Here is a 20079-nt window from a genome sequence, read left to right as displayed (position 1 = left end):
TTGAGATTTTGAAGAGGCTGAGAATGCTCTGAGCAGTGGTGTCCCACCAGACCCTTGAGGAAACTGCAAGGTGTTGACAGCAATGTCCACTTCAGAGTCCACCCTAATTAGCACCATGCTGCCTAACCTACATCTGATTAAGTATCTGTTTGACATGATGGTCTTTCCTCATATTTAATCAGCCTCCTGTCATGTTTAGCTCGTAGATCTGCACATTTTTCCTCCCCTCACTTCATCAGCTATACATACACTTCCCAAAATGTCCAGAGTAACAAAGCGTTGTTCTTCTTTCAGTGTAGTTCATTATGTTAAGACAATAAACAAGCGAGACATCGAAGTACAATGTGTTAGCGCAAGCGAAATCCAGGCGAAAAAAAAGATAATAAATCTATTTTTCTAAATTCCGTCTCTTGATCTCTCTCCCGCTGCTGGTTTTCGCTCACAAAAGGCTTCTATGGACCAAGGGAGAGTCGGTGCTAATAATGTTGATGCTGTGCCAAGCCCAGCTGGTGGTGCCCGGCACAGGGCATCGAGTGTCTGCTCTCCGCAGTTGCGGTCTTTAAAAGGCCTTCTCCTCTGCCAACTGGGATCAGAGGGAGGGAGATCACATTGCTGTAATGGACGCAACCAACCTGTGAACCTGTGTGGAGTGCAGTCTGTTAGCTCTGTACAACACATTCAACATCAAAGCATCATGCTAGTCGACGTAGCTGCAAAGAACATGTGTGCGTTTTTTAAAGCACTGGAGAGCAGGTTGCAATAACACCTAACTAGAGCGTAAAATATACCAATAAATGTATTTAAGAAAAGTAATCGATGATGAATGTATTGGATTTGAAACACAGGTACACAACTTCAATTTGGTGATGAATGAACAGCGACCAAGACATGCACAAAAAATATATATATACAGTATATATATATATATATATATCAGCTACAATTGGCTTGGTTGATGCATCGGCTGGGCACTGAATCAAATGAATCTGCTGCTGCTATGTGAATATTTACTGTCAGCACTTCCAGTGTACTGTAGAATTATTTCAGCTGCCTGGTGAAAACTCAGTTTTGAATAAATCAAACGAATCCCAACATAAGAAATAAAATGTCCACCTCATTTCTGCAGCGATTCATATCAGGCAAAATGACAGAATGTGTCCTCTATTCAATATCATATTGACTGGGGGAGCTCAAAATGTGGCTCCACATCCACACTGGGGACCCTCATTTTGTGAGAATGCTGCACAAATGAAGTTCACATGGGGGAAGGGTTCACGTGTCGGTATTCTCTTCCCGTGGTCAGATTCCAGGCAGCCATTTGCTACCCGACAGCAAACCTGAGCCAAGTCTCCACCAAACGTGGGGAACTGAATCAGACATCTTACAGAATGTGCTTCACACTTACATACAGTACAAAACAAACACACACTTGTATGTAAACACACATTGTAAAACACCTTCTAACCAGAGCGTAGGTGGCCCCTACCCTATTCCCAGCAGTGCTTGTTAATGCAGCAAGGTCTCTTTTCTCTCCCTTTGTCTCGCTCTTGCTGTCAGACCAACTGTACATTTCTCTGCAACCCTGTTTCTCCTCCTGCGTACACAGTATCACCCACTCGAGATGGATGAATAAAAACATACATAGTCCTCAATAAGCATACTTTTTAATCCCAATATTAACAAAAATGTTAAAAGTGAACATTACGTTAAACCCTGTGGATATGATTTCAGTCTTTATTGATCTGGTACCAGCAAGTGTGATTTAATAATACAGGTCCCAGAGTTCAGTTCATAATAACATATATTGACCACTGAGGACAGCAAACAAACCTTGAGTGAAAGAAGACGAGCAACCCGTGTGTGTGTGTGTGTGTGTGTGTGTGTGTGTTTACAGTGAATTAATGATCGAACGTCGCCTTCATGTAAAATAAACGCACGCTCCGAATTTTGTCTTCAGAGCTATACGTGCAGGGGCCCGTTTTTCAAAAGTGATTTCCAGGCACTGCTTACATGCAGATTGCAAACGGTTTCACAAATACTTAGCCACGCGCCACAGGCAGATAGTTTGTTTTGATTAGTGAAATGTGTCAGAATTAACAGGAGAGGAAATTATCTTGTGTTGCAAATGTAGTGAAATGCATCATTGCCTGTGAATCCCTTGTGCGTGGGTGCACTTTGCGTCCCACCGGGGAAAGGCAGATTGCCATTAACGAGTATATAGGGAGGCAGTTACATAATGCAAATACACTGAGTAGTTGTTGCTGAAGGAATGCTGGCCATAAACAGCATTAAATATTTAAAATCTTAAGGACTATGACCATATAAGTATGGAAAATATACTGTACTGAATTTTCACCTGGGCGTTTCTATGCATCTGTCCTTCCTTTCTCCTTCCCTCTTACTGTACTGCATGCAGTAAAAGAGTGTTTTTATATAACGAAAAAAAGGCAAGTTACTCTTCTGCGTTGGGGACAAATTAATTGTCATTAGCAGTTATGTACTATAGCATCCTGGGAAAGTTTGCTGAGCATGCATGTTCTTGTGCTGATTGGAAGTAAAGGGCCTCGCCTGAGGATATCTCAGCGATAGCTGCTGATTGAAAGGAAAAAAAAATGGTCACACTTGCGGATTCTCTTTATTGGTTTGTCTTTATCTTGAGTGTCTTCATGTGTCCCTGTTAAGCTAACATGCTTTTTACAGTGTCCCATGCCAACTAAAGCAGCAACCCTATCATGTTAAACATATTACCCAAATAACCGCTCTCTACTAAAAAGAGAGCCATTGTTATGAGCTATTACACCAGAATTGCAGTGTTGACACTGGAGAACATCCCGCCCTCTGTTGTGGTAATTATAGCTCAATGAAATGTAGACATAAATAAAATGATGCAGATGTAAAAAATATCTGGCCCTAAAGCCTTAGTGAGGCGTACAACTGGGAAACTGTTTTTTTTTTCCCCCTTTTCCTCAATTAAATCCAAGTATATACTTAGCTCAGTGAATGGGGATTTAAAAGAATGCAAATTACAATGAAGCATTCAGACCAAATAGCTCATTAGCTGCAGGCAATAATTATACACAGATGGGACAAAATAATAATCAGATTATCCATCTATCTATCTATCTTTCTATCTATCATTAAACAGGTTGCAGGTCGCACACTGCTGTTAATTCACATAGAGATGGATGGGGATATGATTAAAGAGTCGACATAAACCAACGAGATCGCACACACGTGCAGGTTCTCACACACGCACACACACGTCCGAGTGCGTTTGTGGCTGTGAGCTTGCACTGGGCCGCCGAGGAGGGGCTTCTCATTATGCATCCTACCCTGAGAGGCAACACTCGGCCTCACCCAAGGCTCAGAGTGTCACAGTGATTATACACTACCCCGCATTAAAGCGAGCCAAGTGGCGTGATAAAACATCACATGCACCTCTCGACGCACGTAACACCCCCACCCCCATCTCTCCTGCCCGTTCTCCTCATCCTCATCAACTCCCCTCCTGCGGCCGCCATCTCACCTTCCCCATCCCCATAACCCTCCTCCTCCTCCTCCTCCTCCTCCTCCAATCTCAGTCAATCAATCCTTCGTGAAATCACAAGGTGACACGGATGGCGTTGTCCTGGTAACCATTGCTACACAACTGTTGCCTAGGTCACCGAGTACAAACAAGCCCGGAGCCCAGCAAGGCTTCTGTGTTGGAGAGAATGAGAAAAAGGTACGAGAGCCGGGAAATAAAAAGCTGGAAGGAGGGTCGGGGGGGGGGGGAGGGAAGGTCACCCACTGGCTGCTGCAGCCCACTTTAATTTAATGATACTCTTCAAGGTGGCTTTTCAGTAATGAGTACTATAGCATAAATATCAGCATCTGTAAATTAAAGAAATGCATTTGACTTGCAGGAAAAACAAATATTATTCTAATCCATACGTTTATAATGTAGGTATGTGCAATTTTTCAAATTCACCAGCAGAACAGTTTTTCCATTAATCCTTTATTATGCCAATAAAATGGCAATGTTTTTATATACGTGCTGCTGTTTCTTCATTGACGCATTCTAAGGAATCCTCTTAGGGCAAAACACTCTCAACAATAAAATACATCAGAGCCGGGATTTATAAAAAGAGCACTCTAATGAAGTACTTTATCAAACTTGCAGTAGCCTTTGGACGCATTATTCATTATTTAACGGCGGTTTTAGTCCAGTGAGATATGTCAATATGTAGTATAGGATCTGACAAAGTGATTCATGCAATGCTAATGAATCAATTCAACATTCTCCACTAATATAATTTCCAGAGGAGGAAAAGAAAAATCTGATTTAACCTCTTTGTGCATTGCATTAATCTTTTTGCATACAGTAACCGCTTTGCTCGAGTTTGACACATGAGAAAAAGAATACACATACCGATGTTAGAGGGAAATAAATATGATATTTCTATATTTACCGCTGTTTGTACTGTATGTTTACTGTAGTGATCTATATAGTGTGAATTACCTCCGTCCTTTAAGTTTTTGATGAAAAAGCAGGTTTTTTCATTACTCAGATTACTTCTACCAGATATTAGCTGTCCAGAAGAAAGAAAAGCTGGCTGAAAGCAGGAAAGAAAAGGTGTTTGTCTGCGAGGAAAGGCATTATGAGGGAGGCGGAGTAAATTCACTGTTTGCAACAATACCCAGAGAGGGACCTTGAATGTCCATGAAGAGCCCCATTCCCTTTTTCACTTTCAAATCACCTTATCCCATGATTTTTTGGATGTCATCCTAAAAATCCAAGGCCATTATTTCCATCCAATTTGTTCCCTCTCTCTGCATGAACACTGACAGATTGTCATATTTTGGCCACGCTCCCAGAGGAGAGTTGTGAGAGGCAGGAGGGCAGATAAACGGCTATTACCATTCACACCGCCTCATTACGGAGCATTTAGACCCAGGAGTACCCGCCCGAAAGCACCACGCAGAGGGCGTTCATGCTGCTCCTGTGCCATGGGACTTGTGATTGACAGCTGGTGTTCATTTATTTATTTTTCTTATTCAATGTACAGTCACATTGGTTCATAAAAAAAACATTCGATACATGCAAGTGCTTGCGTATCAAACCCCCACAGGAGCTGTAGCAGTTCATATGGTTTCAGATCGATTTGGTCATTTGGACATACAAGAATGAATTGCAGCTATAAACATGTTTTTTGCATACACAGCATAACATTTGCATTACGCAAGCGGCACGAAAGATTTTGAGCCTACCGTCATGAATCCATCCAGCAGGCCCGAGTCCGGTTTGGGTGGGGCTTGTAGCCGCTCCATTGACCACTTCTCAATGATTGACGACACCTGAGAGTTTTCTGTGTTGAGGATGCGAAACCCAGTCATGTTGACTCCACTGTAACGATACGGCTCCATGTCGAGGGCAAAAAGGTCCTGGATGCATAAAGATGAAAGTCTAGATGTGTTTGAGCTGCAAAAATAATTACTTTATTATCTTTGCTTGTACACCTCTGCATCTCTCACCTATCCTCAACAATCAAGATTAGACATTTGAGTGGCACCTTTAACAAATGATGGCAGAAGAGTGCGGTTGAAGGTATTTCAGGAGCTATTTTATCTCATGCTGAGGCAGCAGCCTTGATGAAGTCAATGTTTTCAAGGTTACAGGCAGGCTTTTGGTGGACTGCCATCTATCATGTGGAAGTGAAAGGACAACCCAATCGCCCTGCATACAGCATGTCTGGCATCTCACCAGGCAGATGTCTTTGGGATGCAACAACACAGTTGACAGAACAACAGCAGGTGATGGACGCAGAATGGGGGTGCCACGGTCAATGTTTGCTGTCCTATTCCTAAATCCAAATGGATGGCTCTGTACCAGTATACAGCAGCTTTGGCCGGCACAGTGGCCATCCAACTGGCCAAACACTGGCTGATGTTAACGCAGGCATGTTTCCACCCCAACAAGCGGCAGCATGCCGCTGAGAGAGGCCTATGATCATTATTCTCTTTTCTTTTCCAATGACATACCTGCTGCCACTCACTCCCCTTTCATCTAGCCAGGTCCTTATGTGGATGCACAAGGGATAATTACATGTCCTGTGCACTGGGAAATGTCTTTTTAGATCACTTTTCTTTGACCTTTCCCTCAGACCTCCCAATTGTGCTCCAAACAACACAGCATGCCATTTGTTTGTTAGCTATAATGGACCAAATGGGAGACTCAGGGCTATTATCTGAGCTTTCAGTCTTCTCTGGGCTCAGGAAAGATGTGCTGCTGTTCATCTGCAGCGTAGCAAGCAATCTTTGTAGTGGCTAGATCAAAGAACTTTGGAGAACTTCAATCGCTGCCAGAGTCAGAATAAAATATATCCAACTGTTTTGCTTGCCTACACTCAGGGTTGCGGAAAGCCACATGTGGCGAGAAGGTTGGTGAAGAATTGAGAAAATAAACTGAAGTTCAACTTTCAGAACTGCTACTTTAAAATGCAAAGAGTATATTTACAATGAAATACATGACAATGGGTCAGCTTTTCAAGGTTATCTATTTCTAACAGCACAAATTCAGGTTGTAGTTAAGGGTTCATAATGCTTCACACAGAAGGAAAACAATAGCATGTTTTTCTCTGACTGGCTCCTGGTTGATTCATATATCGTCAGAGAGGAAAACAGCTTTCAGACACTTCGACAGACAATTTATTTTTGCCTGACAACATACAAAAGACAAACACAACAACAAACACAAATTACAACATAGTATACAATTGCCTTTGTCAACATAAAAAAAGATGTACTCACCAGGGTAGTAAAAATATAATGGTAGTACTCTGTCATCATACCCATGGCCAGGGCCTACGGGGAGAAAAGAACATCGGGTAGTAACAAAAAATCAAAGATTCATAGCTTAATGACCATGTGACTATTCATTTAATTTGAATTATTTATTTAGTCTGCAACTTGCATAGTCGGACACTAACATCTCTGAGAAAAGAAACAGTTTTATAGTAAAAGAGCATCTAGACCATTTTGAGTTGGTGATTGATTAAGAGAACCATTAAACTATCATAACACTTGTGGCCATAACAAATACAAGACAGCATTGCAGTTATTGGATGAAAAGGTACCCTCTATAAACTTTAAGCCAATAGTAAGGAGTCGTTGTCATACAGTTTATGTTTTGTTGTGCCTACAAAGTATTCACCATCAATACAAATGCTTCTTGTTGGTTCCCATAGACACACAGCTGTATTGATAATTCAGACAGTGCAATATGCTTCTTAGAAGACTTCAGTTCAATAAGGACCCCGACCATTCTCATAAATAATGTGTCTTTGTAAAATGAATTTATGCCTGTGAGCGGAATTAGACTTTCTAATTAAAAAACCTTTATTGTGCAATGGAGAGCTTCCATTGTGACGGGTCAGTAGTAGAGATCTAATATTCTAGAAAGAGATTAAGGATGCACAGAGCAGAAAGTAGGTATCTCAATCACTTGCATCAGTGCTTAAATAGAGAAGGAGTAATAAAGGGAAAACTGTACTTATTGTTTCACAGCATAAACATAATGAGTGTACTTTGAGTCTATGTACTGAGTACTGAGTCTACGCTTCTATTAAGTAAAATTATGTACATTTTGGGCCTGCAGGTAATTCAGTTTTAATTTAATTCAAGAAGCGCTATGATACAATCAATCATCCTATAAATAAGACGTCATTATGAAATAAATATATATATTATAAAGAAATGGTGTAAAATATATAAATATTTATGTAAATCATATGTGACAACAACATTGTCTTGGAGAGTGACATTATTAAATTTCACAATAACAATATGAAAGGAAAAGTGACATTGTGAAATAAAAAATACCTTTTAATGAACTCTTATAAAACTAATAATTCAATAGATTTTTTATTACATTTAATGCATTCCCAAATCATTCCCAAACATTTTTTCTTGTATATATTTAACATACATTTATTCAAATTACTATTAATTTAATCCTGATTAATTAATTAATTAATTCCATATTAATTACTTTGGGGCACCATACATAGTCCCCGGGTTTGTTTTTGTTGCAATGAATTGAATAAACCGTCCTGGCTCATTAAGCTGGGCTCATACCTGTTTAAGGATCCAGGCAGCCATCTCATGTCCACAATCAAAGATGACATGGAACTCTTTTGCCTTCTTCATCTCCTTCAGAAGTGGCTTGGCATCCTTGGTCTCCGTGGGCAGCTGTCGAATCTTCAAACGGATATTGTATCGTGACGGTGCCTTGATCAGCTCCTGCAGTCGAATCAGACCTGCAGACAAAGAGGACACACAGCGTGAACAAGGAATTTTAAAGATGCAGCTACATAGTGTGTTTGATCTGCTGCCATTTTGAAGTATCCCCGATACTAAAGAGACCACAAAAAAACAACTGGATTCAGGTTTTCTCAGCAGAAAAAGGCTCATATGCATGCCTTCCTAATCCACAGTCTATTGATCCTCCTACTCATGCTTGGCAAGCAAACAGACTGCTACAGACCTATCAAGAGAATTAACACCAACCCAGCACATTGCACCCTTTTATACCAAAAGCACGAAATGGAAAGAACCTCAATCTGCACCCTCCTACAGAAACTTTCAACCCCATAGAAGCCTCCAAAATGTAAATTTGCTCTTCTCATCCATGATACCAAATAGTAGTATGGAATAGGTTCAATTTTATCTTGATAGAAAGCTGCAGTCAATCCCGAATCTCCGCTCTCCCTCACACACTTCAGATGTGCTCTGATGAGAGAGGCTCTGTTTGCCCAGCTTGTACTTGCCCCTAGGGAGCCCGACGCCACCGTCACATATTGAGCTACAATCTTCACCTTTCATTTCTCGGCCACACACTCGGGGAGAAAGCTCTCCGGGAGATACTGCGACGAGATTACAATGAGTTTCTCCCTCAGTAAAGAACTTCAGAGTGCGGGATGAAAGAGGCTGGATTGATGGGAGAGATGATTACTTGTCATGGGTATAAAAATGGATGGAGCAGTGAGGGTAGTTTGAGAGGGAACTGAAGAGAGATAGGATTTTCTTTTTTCGTGGAACCACTTTAAGATAGCTCAGCCTATTTTTTATTTTGAAATGAAGTGCTGTGTGAGCAGTTTAATGGTCTTACTGTGAGTAGGGCTGGGTCTCCCTGAGGCCTATAGAAGGATTGGTGTGAAATAGGAACATGCAGGTCTTGTTGTGAAAAGTACCATTGCAGGGAGGAATACTGAACCACCTAGAGCTTTCCTCAGGTAATCCCAATAGATCCCTACTCTAGGGCATGTCCACATCTCCCTGTTTATGTCCGTGCCGACACTTGGGGAGGTGTTAAGCAAGAAAGAAAAAAAACTGTCAAGGGAGCTCAACGTTTGGGAAACACTGTCAGTGTCGATGTTTGTGGGCTCTGGCTAATGCCTTCAGACTTTCCCCCTGGATCTTCTAACGGCTGTGTGTGAATATTTTATCCCCTCCGATAGTTTTTCCTGCCAGCCGTCAGATAGGCTCCAATCAGCAGCGCGGGGCCCTGGAGCATGAAGCTGTGTGATTACAGCCCGGGACCAGGTGGAAGCGGTGGGGGAAAGCAACGCGGCTATGCAGCAGTCACACTTTTCAGGGCGTCAGGTGTGTTGTAGCAGAAACACTCCACAGAGGAGGCCCAAGCCGCTGCTATCGGACTGAGAGAGAGGCGAGAGGTCACCTTTTGACATCTCGCTGGGGCAGTTTGCTGGAGAATGAGGGTGTTAACATACTGAGCTCCAAGGCAGGAAGTGAAGAGAGGTCAAGGAGATGAGTCAGAATAATGTGACAAGTGGGACGAGTCATTGGGATATATAGTCCGAGGTTAGCATACGGGCACTAGCATGCTGCAGGATTGCCTGTCATAGAGATGATGGAGGAAGCAAAATAGCAGTAAAACTATCACATTGCTTGATAAAAGGAAGAAAAAAGGTAGTACATTTATATTTAACGGCCCAATTTAGGACGTCAACTCCAAGACAATACTCATTTGTAGGGAATGAATTCATTATGCAACCTGTCTAAAATGTAAACTTCCTCTCAACTCAGTCTAATTTACCTACATGAAGCTGTCAACCACATCGCGCCAAATAGCTCATAAATTGCGAATGAGCATTTGGATATTGTTATCTTCTCTGGAGCGATTACACTCAGAATATCACTGCACTCAAGCTAAAATACGACTCGTCTTCTAAAATGCACATTATGAGCCTCTCCACAAAGTCACAGGACAGACAAAATGGCTCACAGACACATTTGATAGCCACCCTTTAGAAATCAAGTGTCTCTGTGTGCTATTAACGTCTGTTGTCAGCCCCCACATCGTACAATTCTGTATTGCATTAATCTGAAGAGACACTGGGTCATTCTGGGTAATGCCGTTCTCTTTTTTTTCTACGCTGCTGCTCACTCTCCTGGAAGAGTGACATGGGCAGCACCTGCAGGACTGAGGCAGAACAGTAAGCTATTGATTTCTGAATTAACTTGACAGGTTACAAAGCACTCACTGAACTCTGAGCTGCAGCGCTTCTTTTGTAGTTCACCCAGTACCTCTGTTTTTTTTCCGGACATTTGACGGTGCAAAAGCTGAAGGTTATAAACACTGTCACACTAAGCAGGCAAAACAGAAGCACCACTGAAAGATGAAGACAGACAGTGACTGTACCTGTACCTGTGCTGTCGTCATACACCACAGTGACTGTTCTCCACTTGAAGAAGTGCACCAGGTCGAGGATGGCTCTACTGAGGGAGGAGAAGTCGGGATACAGGCTGACATAGTACGAGTCCCTGTTGTCTGACACTTGATGCTTCCATTTGGTCTGGACGTGGGGCACTCCCAAAGCATTACAGATGGATTGGACTGCATTGGCCGATGAGCTGTGTGAGGGGCCAAAAATGGCCGCCACCCCGAGGGAAAGCTGATCACATGCTAGTAGGGTAAGAAGAGGAAGAAGCGACAAGTTAGCTTAATGCTTTACATTTTGCCCACATATGTCACACCAAAACTAACATGAAGTAACAAGAACAGGTGTTTTAAAATGGTCACAGTCCAACTGATGGGAGGGGGGCCCCATTTTGTTTGTGAGCACAGCATATGGGTAATGCAATACACATCTCTGCCAATGGTTTTAGACCACTTTTCTAATAAACACATTTACTGGGTGTCAGACTCCTATTCTAGTATAGCGCAGACATTTTACACTGAAAATAACGGTAAATAGAGTGCACCATTGAGTTTGATCTCAGACACAGCCAATGATTGTATACATTGATTTTCTGTGTATGTCGCTACTCTTTGGTATTAAATGTTCAATCCACATAATCTGTGAGCTGTTACACAGCTCAATAGCAAACATTTGACATTTTTTTGCAGAAACATGCTGAGTTTTGGATGATTTTGTCCTTACTCGTTTTGAATGTTTTGTACTCTTTTATGAGTGTAGTCATCCCTGTAAGGAGTACATTTCCATGTACTCCTTACAGGGTACAAGGAGTACATTTCCAAATTGCATGGGAGCCAAATGACTAAACGATTCTTTCTTAATTTCTTCTACACAAAAGTTGTTGCAACTAAAAATCAGAAAAACAATTTCATAGCAAATCCACCGACTCACCTTTCCTGGAGGCTTCAAAGCTGTCGTAGATGTTTATTCTCTGGATGTCATAGGTCAGCGTGGTGTTTTGGAGCAAGGTGCGGTTCCTGTTGATTGTGTTCAAGGCAAATTTAAAGGCTAGTTCCTCTGCTCCGGAAGGGCCGCTCTCAATGGATTCAAATATTCCTCCTGAGGGTCAGGCAAAAAAAAGTAACAGCTGAGAAAAAGCCCTCTGAATAACCAGTTCTTGTAAGAACAGAAGATTCCATAACACAAGTGACATTCAAGTAAATGGTCGATATGATGCAGGCAATTACAGCTCAAGCTGTGCTATCATTTTAAAAACTGGTGCGATTGTGTTCAATGCTTTACACAGCTCAGGCAGACACTGACATCGAACTGATTTACAGTGCCGATAAGGCTTCTGGATCGCAGCTAATTTGCATTCTGTGGCAGTTGTCAGTGTAATTATAGGCAATTAGTTACATTGGGAGGTGAGTTCAGGGGTGAGTGACCTTCTTTAACTCCTTCACTCAGCCTTGGCAGAAAGGTTCACTCTTCCACTTTGTCCCATTGATTTCAGTGATTCTCAAATGAGAGGAGAGCAAAAAAAGAAGAGAGCGCAGGGAGTAGAGCAATGAGGGCAAAAAGACAAAAAAGAAGGTAGAGGAAAGGCAAAACAGAGCCATGGTCGGAACCAGTAAGATATGTAAAGAGGAATAAAAAGAAGGAGAAAGAACAGAAAGACAGGCGAAGTGAAGGAGAAGGCCAATCAAATCAGAAAACCTCAGGAAGCTTTTAATTATACTCATTAAAAACAAATCGACTCAGAGGTTGAAATGATTATTTCTGCGTCATATTTGACTGTTGATTTTTAATGGGAGAGCTTCCTGATGGGAGGTTCGTGCTGTGCCTGCCTGAGAAATCTTGTTAACTTTTAGATGTATGTGATTCACACCTTGGGATGCTCAGTAAAGTGAAAGTCTACAACACAAAAATAAACAATAGACACTGTTTCACCACACCGCATGAGCCAGACAATATAATTACCACCGCAAAGTAAGGTGTTGTCAACTTAAAACAGCTCTTTTCAGACTTGTCAATTATCTTGAGCCAAACAAAAGACGAATAAAGCTCCAGATGGTCCATCAATGTGGTTCAGAATACTAAACAAAGGAAGGCAATGTTTGAACAGACGGCGCATTCATTTGACAATCAACAAAAATGCATGTCAATAAATTTGACACTAACTTTATGAGGACATATTGCAAAGTTGTGATCAAATTTAAATGCTCTGTTTTTAACTAAATATATATTTTTATATATATACAAACGAGGACATACTATATATTGTGGTCAGTAAAGAATACTGTTGAGAGTATTTTCACACATACAGCATTAGGAAGAGGTATTGTCATGTTGTAGGTGGTGCAATACGCCGGAGTATTAACCATATTACAGTTTCAAAGAGAAAATGTGTATGTCAAACAACTGAAACAGCTGTAGAGTCGAGCAACTACTTTAAACTTTCGAAATAAAAAAAAGCGAACCAACATTCCCGAAAGCTGGTCCGCCTTTGAGGATGGACAAAATCCTGAGAAAGCTTTACAGAACTCAAACTTAAAAGAGAACGTATGACGTTAGGAATAAATAAAAAAGATGAAAGGGGGTCGTGAGAGCGGCTCTGAGAAAAACTCTTGGAGTCAAGAGCTGAGTTCAGCAGTCCATCCACGGCTCCCATCCTCTCGGAGGACAGAGAGTCGGTTTGACGAAATCCAAACTGAAAAAAAAGTGTTTATTGATTAAATTACAGAGAGGGAGGGGAAAAGAGAGTGAAAGAGAAGAAGACAGAGGGAGTGAGGCATTTTTTTTAAAGAGCCGAGAAAGAGTGAGAGCTGTAGAGTAACAGACGCAGCAGCTATAAATAGCGGCCGGCCATGGCAGGAGGGGAAAGAAAGGGAATGCAGGAGGGAAAAGAAGATGTCATTAATTTGAGTTTTATCACTGTCACCGCGGCACACCCATATGCTTCCTTGCTTTATATTATAGAATGTTCTTTTATATGTAATGTCCAGTAGAGAATTGAAGAAGGTGACATGGAGAGGTAAAGAGAGACGTCGCAGTGGAAGATAAGGATTCAGAGTAAACCTGTAAAGGCACTTTAGTAAATGTTTTGTGCTTCACTGTCATTGAGTGATAATAATGAGGTTCTCATGCGTTGGTCCTCCTGCTATACAGCAATGGGATGTGAACATGATGCTATTCATGGCATTTCATTTCACTGAAATCGCACATTAATCTGAAAAAGACTGAATACCCGAGAATCACCATTAAAGATGATTGGAATCGTGTCAGTCTGACCTAATAGATAATAATTACAATATTGCCCTGAGGGAACAGACAGAGCTCCACTGGCCTTTTGGACGAGTTTGAAAATGAGCATATAAGGATATTAAGTTATGCTCATCGTATTTCTTTGGCATGCTCTATGGCTGGTTTGAAACTAACCGCGTACCTTTGAGAACACAGAAGAGCAGGAAAATAAAATTCAGTCCACAAAGGGTCACGTTTCCTCCTTCCAAGGTTATTTCAAGCATTGTGTTACAGAAAATGAAATGTGTTTTGTTTGATTTCATGCTCTTTGGAGTGTAGCATGTTACATGGGAATATATCTTCAGTATTGTTTAAACTGAATGATGAATTTAACATTAAGATTCCTTCCCAAACTCAAATCTGGTTGTAATTTAGCTTGCAAGAAATCTTGCATAAACCGTCTACTCATCCTCCTCTTATTAGTTGGTGTTGTGGTCTATCTGATTGCAGGTGTGTGAGTTACAGCTGAGATAATCAGTGTATGTGTGTGTGTGTGTGTGTGTGTGTGTGTGCGTGTATGAATTATGGTGCCATCATTGGGACTGGTGTGAATTATAGTGCAAATGAAAGCTCCGGTGAGTTATGAGCTGGATAATCACCCTGACGACAAAACAGGCCTGTTGATATGTGTGTGTGTGTGTGTGTGTGTGTGAGAGAGCCTGAGCAGAAAGTGGAAAGAAAAGGAGGGGGGGGGGGGGGGGGCTCGATGTAAATTTGACTCTCTTTTAATCTTTGTTCACAGTTAATCACGCACATTTTGGATTGGTCATTGTTAATTGACTTTGTCAATGGCTTTGATTTCTGACAGAAATGAATTTTCTTTTGAATAGAAATCATTCATACATCACTAACAATAGAAATGAACAGACCTTTAAATGTATGTACAGGTGATGAAAGTATGTATCACTGATGGTAAAATGTATTCTACAGCTCACATGCTGCTCTGAACAATAACTAAAACTTACACCATATTTCAGTGACTTCAGTTCTCTGTAATTAGCAGAGAAAGTGAATTTAGTATTAAATTAAAAACTACATACCAACTAAACCATGAAGGAAAGTACAATTAGCCCTCTCTGCTCAAGGATGCTCTTGTTCACTCGGAATCAGATATGTTGCCATGGCAACTCATGCCTATATGCTATGGCTGATAGGCATCGGCAGTTTTGGAATCTGGGCAGCTGATTGGTGGAGGAAGAGCGTTTTGATAGAGCGGACGGCCTGTCTCTGTGACTAATGACCAGCAGTGCAGCTGCAGGATAGTGGTGGGCTGTAGGGTGGGTGCTATGGTAACCAGCAAGCAACCCCGTCGGTAGGGCAAGTGGCCCAGGTATGGACGTGAAGTATAGCTCAGTTAAGCAGGACCTCCACCCACCACCCCCAAAACCCTGGACTGTTTCTGTCTCCTTCCGTCTTTCAGCCGGTGCTCGGAGCCAATCGGGCAAGAGGCAAGAGTGACGGAAAAGACCCATAAATATCCCTGAAATTCCCGATGGGAGCGGTCCCTGACATGTTTGGCGGTGAATGGGACATGATGCATGAAGGCCTGCAGAGAGTCGCCGCCCCTGGTCATTAATCTGAAGATCCCTTTGCGGTAGACTGACCTTCCTGTGCTGCACAAGGGCCAATTCTCTGTCACGCTGAAAATCCCCAGAAATCTGACCAGGCCAAGGGATACATCAACTCTGCATGATGTTCTGTAGTGCGATATCACACAAACAAACCATCATTTCAAGGTAATTAAGTCCCGGTTTACAACATCATTTAAATCCAAACTGTTTTTTTTTGCTGAGGACTGACATTTTATTGTGCTCTACGTTCATGTACATGCTTCTTTAATATTGTTAGTAGAGGTGAAACATAATGTTGTATTATTTGACCAGCTACATCTCTCCTCAGAGATAATATCTTGCAGAGTCTTGGTGCTGTAAAGGCAGGATAAGGAAAGCATTAAACTTGGTTAATAGAGGTACATTTTATAAGCTGACACTTGATAGAGATCTTGCTTGAGTCTACTAAACTTGTTTAGAAGCCACACTTCAGCTTAAATCAAATGAGAGATATAAGTGTAAAATCAATGGAGGGAGATACTAGTATTGCTGAATAGGAATTCAGGTGTTGTAGAGCATCAAATACCAAGGAATTAAAACGTCCACAACCCAAGAGAAAACAGTTAAAAACACAAATAAGCACAAAATTCGTAATGATTCACTCTAGAGTTATGGAAACTGAACATGAAACCATAAGAAAGCCGATGATGTGAACAACAGTTTAGCTGTTGTAATCTGACTTGTTTGGCTTGTGGTGTGTTTTTTCTCCAGGATGGAATCACTCTTGTCACCCTAAAGCCTCTTGACACTAGACTGGACTGTCACCTGCCACTGCTCCGCGTTAAGCCTCAGGCTGACTCACGCACCGCGACATACTCGTGTGAGCACATACAATCACGCACTCTTAAGATTGAGCGTAAGCAAACCTGTCAGGTAAGAAACAACTGAGTCTGGAAGAAAATGTGACCGATGTGAGAATTTAATGCCCACGCCTGCGGCATTCAGAGATACCTAAGTTCATTTTCACTAATAAAAATTAGCTCTACCATTGCCAAAAAGGTTAATTTAATCTTCGATTAGAAATGTGTGCCACCACCCTCGTCCCTGACCCAGCTCCAAGCAGGAAACCAGTGATCATGAAACATGTATTAATTCTGAGCGCTGGCAACAGATGTGCTAATTTGCCCGGCTCTCTCTATTCATAATAATGTGCCAGCTCCCTCCTCAAAATTTGCGCTAATTTGCAAGGGCTCATTGTTGACGTGCTAAACTACCGGGTGACATTTTGTGTGCTAATTTGTCAAGCAGGGACCCCTTTTGGTACTAATTGTGCCAAACTGTGAGTACACTTTCACAGGCCTTGAATTGCTGAAGTCCCAAATGACTTCTGTCTGCTCGCAGTTTTCAACCTCTCCACTGCTCTCAAATTGCGAATGCAAGAAATACTTACTCTGTGAAAATAAGATGTAGAAGCACAACGTGCACACGCTCATTTTCACACACACACACACACACACACACACACACACACACACACACACACACACACACACACACAAAGATACACAGATGCTCATTCAGACACACACAAATATGCGGCAGCTCTTGAGATTAGATGAGCTCCATAAAGAAATATCCCAGTGACGTTTGAGTCATAGCATAGAAATAGAATAGGAGTAGAATGGACATCCTCTTTCAAACATTAAAAGGCCTGGAGTCACAACATATAGAAAACTGGAAGCTCCTTGCTTGCAAAGATTAAAATAGCTAAAGCTTCTAATGCACATGAATAAACAGGAGCACAGACAACAAAAGACAGACTATAACATACCATTCAGAATGACGGCAAGGCGTTTTGAGATCTTTGCAAGCAAAGAGTTTTCAGTTTTCTTCATGTTGTGTCTCTTTTCCCCACTGTATCCGACAGATACCAAAGATAAGAGTTTGTTGTTTGATTTTTGAATGCACCATTCCCACCTGCCCAAATATTCCAGGGTAAAACATACAAATATTCATGGCATTACCATTGGAATAAGATTTATATAAATCACAGGTAAACATGCCTATTAGTATATATCTACCAATGTTATCATGCTTGTCCCAATAGCACACTGTATGTAAATGTATTCAATAATAAGGTTTGTCATCAACATAACACATATACAGCATGCGGTTATGACGCACTGCATATTGCAGCTGTGTTTTAGTGAGAAATAAAAATGTTATTGTTTGATTGATGCACAGGTATTTTGTGAAGAATAAAGTGACTTCTACACGCCGTGGGTTTTATGAGCCTTCGCGTTCCGAGAGTAAACACGAGTATTCCCAAAACTGCCGTCACAAGGTTATGAAGTTTAAGTAAATAACACAAATCCCACAACTGCTGTCAGGAGCTTTTTCCTGCCAACACAGAAGAGATGTGATTCGGCTCTAATAAACAGGCCATAGGGAGTGAGTGGGACCAGTTACTGAACAGTATGCTTTCCGATGCTTTATGCCTCACCCTTATCTGCCATTTTTCCTTCCGTGTCCCATTTTTTTTCTGTCCGTTATCAAACAACCACGCGCATCCACGCGCATACACACCGCGTTCCTCACTCCCACTGACTAGAGAACGTCTCATGGTGGCCTCGGCAGGTGACAGACGGCAACCTCACAGCAATGCTCACTGTAAACTGAGTTTTAATCAAGCCTAAGCACGTGTGAGAGATGCTAATGATCCACTGCAGGCTAAGAGAGGCAGGAGTCCAGCCTCAAGAACATTGTTACTATGCATGCATGTGCGTCTCTGGCTTGCCGTTGTGATATAAAGCATTATCATTCATTTATGGCATTGCAGCTGAGAAGTACGAGGCCGGACGGACTCGGTGTCTCGAGTTTCTCTGAATACTGCAGCCCTCAAGCTGTATCGCTCACCAAAATAAATATAGATGAGAACTTGACTACCAGTAATCTTGGAGTCTTAAAACAAACTCTAAAAGTAAAGCAGTGGGATTTCCGGCTGTCTCTCGGTACACTTGATAAAAAGACTCTCACGTCATCTCTGACATGAAACTACAGCTCTTATAGTAAAAGAGTGTTAATAGGGGGGGGGGGGGTAAACGTATATTACAACATCTCTAACATACATTTAACATGTATCACACGCAGCCGACCTTGGAATAGAACTAAAAATAAGTTTGATTTATAATGTTGCAATTAGGTCACAGCAAATTAGACAAGACTCCATTGTTCTCTTTGCTCGCTCCTCTGCTCTCATTCCAATTCTCACTGTTCTCCTGCTCATCAAAATGGCCCTGTATTACACTATATTCATTGTCATTTTGAGCAAAATGGCTGTAAAATGAGACTCTTTCTTGCAGAAGGGCAGATGTTATCTCCATCAGAGCCAAAGGTCAAGAATTAATTCAGCAGTCGGCTTGTTAAAGCTCAGAGCAGGGTTCTAGTAATCTGATTATAATAATTTTTTAATCTTCATAATTTAGAGATACTGGAGCAGAAGGTGGATATTATTTTCAGATAGGCAATGACACAGAAGCTGGTAAATAATATTCTATAAATATATGAAGTACAATATAATTATATACAGATTGGGCAATGATGTTCTATATACAATTCAATTATAATCATACAGTCATTTCTCGTAGCTTGCAGTGCATTTAAGCGAGAGTTCCTTCTCCACAGTAAATCCATACGGTATCTATACTGTCTTATAAAATGACATTTCTGCAAAGAAAAGAATATGGAAATACAATATAAGGGTTGGTTTTTAGAGACAAAGGAGTGTTGTGTATACAACGTCTTGGTCATAAGAGCTACAGCACAGTGTTCTATTCCAGGATCAGGAAAAGTTCAATGAGACTGAAAAGGTGTTCTTTGCTTTGAAATTCAAAAAGGTACAATAAGAAATAGAGGTGTGGAATGTGTATGCCATATGAGGATTCGTGCCTTTGTGTGCAAGGACACTGAGACCAGGGGAAGAGAGGAAGCAAGGCTTGATGATAGTGAGAGAGAACAAAGTAGAGGGGAAGGACCAGGAGACAAGCTGAGAGCCAAAGGGAGACAAAAACAACAACGAGAGAAGGACAGCAGAGGACAAAGGGGGAAAAAACGGAGAAAGGAGAAAAATGAAAGAGGAAATGGACTTTTATTTCTTTCTGAATATTGATTTGAGGCTGAAAGTGCACCTCCTTGCAGCCAGTCAGATGTGTTTAGAAAATAACTGGTGATGGCCGTGATGTCTAACGTCAGATTAAGCCGTGGGACATAAGCAGATTGCAAAGTCAACTGTCACACGACCAAAAAGAGGAGAGTTTAGAGACAGGCAGTGGGAGAAAGGAAGGAGGGGTGGGGCAGGAAAACAATAGATGAGCGAAGGAAATGAAGAGGGAGAAATGGAGAATAAAAGAGGTCACAGGAGGCAGATAAAAGACACTCAATTAAACGGCTGAATGGATAGCCCATTAGACCTGAACGGACACCCGCGTCCTTCCCCTCCTCTCCTTCAGCCACAGGGCAGGAAAATG

The 20079-nt window shown here is 41.5% G+C and overlaps 1 protein-coding gene across 2 annotated transcripts in view; it reads right to left on the bottom strand.

Annotated features, from left to right (window-relative positions):
* Positions 1-20079, bottom strand: part of LOC306711608 (glutamate receptor ionotropic, kainate 2-like) — a gene marked incomplete at both ends in the record, with an annotated part of 49297 nt that overhangs the window by 21932 nt on the left and 7286 nt on the right. The window contains 5 exons of one of the 2 annotated variants that reach the window (XM_079180618.1): positions 5251-5424; positions 6790-6843; positions 8116-8297; positions 10703-10966; positions 11652-11819. In XM_079180618.1, the coding sequence (XP_079036744.1) occupies positions 5251-5424; positions 6790-6843; positions 8116-8297; positions 10703-10966; positions 11652-11819 (842 nt within the window). The remainder of the gene's footprint in view (positions 1-5250; positions 5425-6789; positions 6844-8115; positions 8298-10702; positions 10967-11651; positions 11820-20079) is intronic. The other variant, XM_079180619.1, reaches the window with a different exon arrangement.

The sequence above is a fragment of the Pholis gunnellus genome (assembly GCF_910591455.1).
Source record: "Pholis gunnellus genome assembly, chromosome: 19".
In the NCBI taxonomy this organism is placed as follows: domain Eukaryota; kingdom Metazoa; phylum Chordata; class Actinopteri; order Perciformes; family Pholidae; genus Pholis; species Pholis gunnellus.
This window is presented reverse-complemented; position numbering and strand designations above follow the sequence as displayed.